At 33.4% G+C, this 5,976-nt stretch overlaps 1 protein-coding gene across 1 annotated transcript; it reads right to left on the bottom strand.

The window, feature by feature from the left end:
- Positions 1 to 1,979: 1,979 nt before the first annotated feature.
- Positions 1,980 to 5,431, bottom strand: LOC133822925 (probable small nuclear ribonucleoprotein F). Its single transcript, XM_062255394.1, has 7 exons — positions 5,285 to 5,431; positions 4,906 to 4,983; positions 4,038 to 4,125; positions 3,903 to 3,940; positions 3,531 to 3,595; positions 3,306 to 3,407; positions 1,980 to 2,165 (listed from the first exon to the last, which is right to left on the bottom strand). The coding sequence occupies exons 2-6, from the start codon at positions 4,906 to 4,908 to the stop codon at positions 3,338 to 3,340; spliced, it is 264 nt and encodes an 87-aa protein (XP_062111378.1). The 5' UTR covers positions 4,909 to 4,983; positions 5,285 to 5,431; the 3' UTR covers positions 1,980 to 2,165; positions 3,306 to 3,337.
- Between the last annotated feature and the right edge of the window lie 545 nt (positions 5,432 to 5,976).

Here is a 5,976-nt window from a genome sequence, read left to right as displayed (position 1 = left end):
AGAGCGTGGAGCGACGGGTACATGTTCGGCCTGTCTAGCTGCCACGGCCAAGGTTATTTTTGGGAAAATGTACTATAATAATTGTTTTGTCGCCTAAGTCGACCATGTGTATATTTTGATTTGTAATGTATTTTCTAAACAGTATTTTGGGATCCCAACTGTAAAACTTTCTATAATCTCAATGAATGTCCAGATTTTATAATTTTTGTCATTTAATAAGTTTAACTACAGCTTAGTCACACTTTTAACCTAAAACCTCGATTAGCGAGCTATTGGCACATTTTTAACTCACATGGTAACGGCTCTAAGGAAGTAGGGCATTACATTCACCACAAGCCTGTCACTAAGAAAATCATCCACAACCAAGCTTGATTATATGGATGAGGTATCCTACATCCCAAATGATGAAAATATTGTACATGTCGATCTTCTTCTCATAAACCCATATCAAGCCTTCCTCAAACTGCAAAACATTTTCACCAAATCTATCAGGAGTCTCATGAAAGAAAATCATAGAACCGTCAATGAGTATATCCAATCAACTAGGTTTGACCAATGTCATTTTCCTACCACTGAATAAGAACAATTAATTACTCTACAAATCCCGCCAGATTCCCCCAACAATGGATATACCGAGGGTTAACCCATATCCATTTCGGCGCCATTAGACTCGCGTTGACCCATCATGGAAGAAAATGTTTGCCCGTCTGTGCTCAACTAACCTTACTAGACACCCGCATCAGAAAGTTCTAGCATGCCTCCATAGGTACTCTAGACACTACCCTTAATGTCGGGATAATCATAGGCACATTCAATCCCAACTTTTGCATGTCGCTCAGGGATAAAAGACTATTGTATGCCTTGAAAGTCCAACTTTAGATAGTCGGAATAGACCAATATCCAGTATGTGTGGGATCCACACTCCACTGTCAAATGGCCTACACAGTCCAAAATCATGCTATTGATTTTGCAATCCCAAGGAGTCCAGATGCATTAATGATCATTGTTGACACAAACCATGTGCTGGCTTGCACCCACATCCAAGACAAATCACAACTGAGGATTTGAAGAATATCTTGCCTACCTCATATGTCACCAATTACGAAAAGACCACAAGCCTCCACCCATAGTCTAGTCAATAGACTCAGTCTACACTACAAAAAATGACGGATCGATTGAAATAAGCTTCCAATAAAACGAGAAGATTTGTGGGTGGAGGCTTGTGGGTCTTTTCGTAATTGGTGACCCATGATGTAGGCAAGATCTTCTTGAAATCCTCGGTTGTGATTTGTCTTGAGATGTGGGTGCAAATCAGCACATGGTGATTTGTATCAACCGTGATCAAGGCTATAGAGTGTAAATCACATTTTTCTTCTTGTTAACTTGTTCTCTTTTGTTTTTTCCAACCCAAATTTTGCAATACTTCAGTAAAAAATTAAGAATTCTATGTGAAATATTTGGTGTAGGAGAGAGACGCAGTTAACGAGAAAATAATGCTAGTATGTTGTATTGATCTTCTAACTACATTTTGCTAAAAAAAATATCTTCTAACTCCATTAAATTTTTGACCGTGTAAAAAAAAATTAGTAAGTTTACTTGCAAAAAACTATATTTATTCTAATTTTATGAGATTCCAAAAGAAAATTCTGATATTCCCATGAAAAATCATTACTCAAAGTTCATGTGGATAACCGCAAAAATGAAAAACCCTCTACCCCCATTTACATCCCACAATAGCACTCATGAGGCTAGAACCTTCTTTTTTCCTCTAAAACTCACGAGAAAATTTAAATATTTATATATGTTCTCTTTATATGTGCGATTTCATAAATTTCATCTAGCTTAACAATCTCAACTAGCATAAGCTCAAATTTTTGTTTTAATTGATCTCGTCTTTGTAGCCACCTCTTGCGCCCCTGACCCATTTTTTTGTCCACGTTTATTTATTGAAGGTTGATATCACATGCAAGATAAAGAAATCAAGAAATAGAACCTTTAATTAACTCATCTACATTAAACAGCAAAATCCACCTCAAGAACTCTTTAGGTTAAAACAAATGTAGAGCACAAATGTAATTGAATATACAAATTTATGGAACATCCTCTTAGTCTTAATACCAGTGTTGACATACAAAACCTCTCAGTCTCTTCTTTTGTTCCCATCCCTGCAATAATCAAATGAATACATTAAAATCGGTCCTGTTTTTGTAGGGGCTTCGAAGTTGTTCAACATGATATACTCCATCAGCTCCCAAATTTCATAGCTTTAGAAAACTCATATCAAAAATAGGTTTTCTTAAAAGCCTAGTAAACTGCATGTATAATCTTAAAGAAAAGAAGAACGAGGTTGGAAGAAAAGTAGGGCAGGGAAGAGAGGAAAGAGAAAAACATATATAATATGTACTTTAAATTTTCCTTTATTATTTTTTTAATATTTTATAACGTGGGGTATTTTCAATTTCAAGTATTAGAACTACGTTTGACAATTTATTGTATGATCATTTTTGTTTCAATTTGGCAATTGCATGGTCAGTTTTTTTTAAAAAAAAAAGTTTATATCACAAAGGTAATTATGTAATATAGATGTAAGTATAAAATATTACAAACCCTTATGGAACATGATGTAGGATATACGAGGGGATGCCATCCGTCTCTTAATCCTACCCATTGGTTCTAATTACCATTGTATCATGGGGTGTAAAATAGTTGTGGAAAAATGTTGGGTCTTTCACTATTTTGGCCATTTTGGATCGTCAAATATTTATGATGTGTGGTACCTCGGCATTTTCAAAGAACCTGGTGTTTGTAGTCTCTTAGAATTATTATGTTGTGTGGTCCTTATAAATCATGAAATTGCCTCCTCCATATGATGGATAGTGTGATTAATTGATTATGTTTTCCAAATTATAGTATGGTTGTAAAGTTTCATATAGTAAATTTGTTGGAAATTTATGCCAAAAAAAATACTTTATTTCATAGAATATATGTACCATACTTAACATTCATTCAGTATTTATCTATTGGATCAATCCCTAGACTATATTTATAGCACACATTAGAAGACATAGGTTCTCTAGTTGATTGTTTTTAACTATGGATGGTAAATCACTTATTTATACTTCAATCAAACTGTGGGAGTCATATTTATATTAATACGGGAAACAAACTAAAAATCACTGTTTTATTAATTCATGTATAATTAGCTAGTCCTTAGCAATTCAATTTTGTTGTGAAGTATAGCATAATTCCACATGAGCAACTAAAGGTTAACGAAAGCAAAATAAATGAGGGGCTTAAGAACTGGCCTTGTATGTAAACCACATAGTTGAGCTGCCATTCATTCCCGTTCCGCATCTTCAATTTCTTCATCCTCCGGTACTCCACGAAGATAAAGAACATTGTTACATCTGTAGTAAAAAGTAATAAGGATATGTAATTTGGTAATGACACCTTATAGATAAAAATATGGGCATCTAACAATAAATTAAATAATCTTGGTTGAAAAAATAAAAAACATGGGAGAAACTTACCGGATCAAAATTTCACCAAGATTTCCTGTGAACTGTCCATCAATATATTCTTCAGTATTGGCCAACTGCACATCAATTTCAGTAGTTACAAATTGTTAACTATTAAAAGCTACAATTTTGTATTTATGAATTAAATAAGGTATAACGTACAAAATTACATTTTAAATTACAGAAGAATCGCAATAGTTAAATGAAAAGAAATTTTTGTCTGAAGTAGAAAAATATAAACCAATTTATGCGAACAATTTACAACAATATCACTTAGAATAAATAAATAAAACAAAATAGTTAGAATACAGCACCGCAAATATCACAAGGAGGCACAATCATGTCTTTTAATACAAAACAGTAAAGTTGGAATAAAAACAATACCTGCAAATTCATGTAAGAATCCACAGAGACGAGAAAACCTGAAAATAGCACAGATCAAGCACAAATTATGATAATATAATGCAAATCCTATTAAATGGGAAAAAAACAAAAAATATACTACCGAAAGTAACATACCTTTGTACTCCATACCCCATTTAAGCTTTACAAAAACCGTCTTTCCAGTCAAATTGTTCAAGAAAGGTTTTGGGTTAACTGGTATGCTCTACAAAAAATAAAAATACATCTATAAATCCAACTCAAACAAAATAACTAGAAAATTCAAATTTTATTATCATTTAAAAGAAGGGAAAATCACAACATACAAAAGAACAAAACATTCTAACATGAGAAAAGTTATAGATGCTTTGTAATTTGAATCATACTAATTTGATTTATTCTCCGAGATTTAAAAAAAAAATATCAGACAACAGACCATTTTGAGTCAAAAAGCACGTCATCAGATACCTCACTCGTTTGATAAGAAAAATGCACAAAATGGAATCACAAACTTCAAAAAAGAATATAAAGCATACACAGAAAAAGCCCACAAGAAGATCACGCTTTAAAACGAGCAACCAAAGAACCACAAAATGACAGATTTTATGTACAAAACATGCTTCGAAATGAACACAAAATTTTGTACAATATCTTTAGATATAACAATTTTTATTTACATAAATCGAATCGAGGACAAAGAGCATCATACTATTCAGTACATTAACCCATATCTCAAAATCCACTAATTCAAAAGAACATTAACGCAAATGACCAACATATACGGAAAAATAAGAAAATAAGTAGTATAAATCAAAATAAGCATATAGGCGTTGCCCAAGACAGGGGCAAAAAACACTGGAACTTTATTAAAAAAATTACTAATTACCGTACAAACACGAACACCGATATCGAGCTGAAAATGGGAAGGTAAGGAAAGATCCGTGTGTGAAAGATAAAAGTGAGAAGGGAATTAAATGATGAAAACATGGGATTCGTATTCGCTTACCATGTTTTCGAAGCTAGAAGACAGAGAGCTAGGGTTTTGAGAAACTCTTTTGGAGCTCCAGTGGTCGCCTGCAAAACCCTACAGAAGAAGATAGTGAGATGTACGACCAAAACACTAGGGTTTTATGAAGATATCTTATTGTAATATTAAAAATATGAGCCTATGTATGCATGTTGATTCACGTTAGAAGCTTTTTCTATTGTCTGGTATTTCTAACGGATGTAAACTTGTCTAATTTCTCTGCTCATCCTTTTACATTATTTATCTTCTAAATGACTAGAATGATCATGATAATTATCATCTTAGAATAACACACTAAACATTTACAATTTCAGCTACAAAATCTGGTAGTGAATGCCATAAATTTCAAAGAAATTACCTGAGATATCACAAACCGTTCGTAAGAGAGCCAGTATGAGAGGAGAGTTGCGAACTTGCGAGTGAGAGAGAGGTGGCTAGGCTACCGTGGCCGTTCAAATGAATGACAAGGGAGGGCTAGGGTTTGACTATTGGGCTGGGTGTTTAATTCGGGCTTGGCCCAAAAATTTATAGGAATTTTTAAAAAATATCTTTTATACACGGGTGTGCAAAAGGATAAAATTATACTTTTCTTAATAAAGAAAGAGAAATTTGAGTTTTTATGCTTAATGAGGTGTACTAAATTAAAAAAATGCTAAATTTTTTGACAATACCCAAAATATCTCTCTTATAATTTTTCTATCCACTTTCTCTTCTCTTTTCCCTCTCTCTCCCTCAGCTCATTCCTCTCAACTCTCTCTCTAGAAAAAAAATTATTGGGTAAGGTAAAATATAAGAAAACTCAATGTAATAGCAAGTATTCCTTACTTAGGACAATAAAATACTGCATTTCGGATAGATCTGGGCATGATTTTTGAGTTTTTTTTTTCGATTTTTTTCAGATCTGAAACTTTGAAATCTGCAGAAAATCGACGTGGTTCGATAGTGGTTCGATGGTGCTCGATGCTAGCTCGATGGGGCCTTCAAAATCAAGATTTTCATAAAAAAATCGATGTTGCTCGATGGTGGTTCGATGGAGGTTCGATGGTGTTC

Source organism: Humulus lupulus, chromosome 3 (genome assembly GCF_963169125.1).
Source record: "Humulus lupulus chromosome 3, drHumLupu1.1, whole genome shotgun sequence".
Classification (NCBI taxonomy): Eukaryota; Viridiplantae; Streptophyta; class Magnoliopsida; order Rosales; family Cannabaceae; genus Humulus; species Humulus lupulus.
Note: the sequence above shows the minus strand (reverse complement) of the source record. Positions and strands in the feature narration are given on the sequence as shown.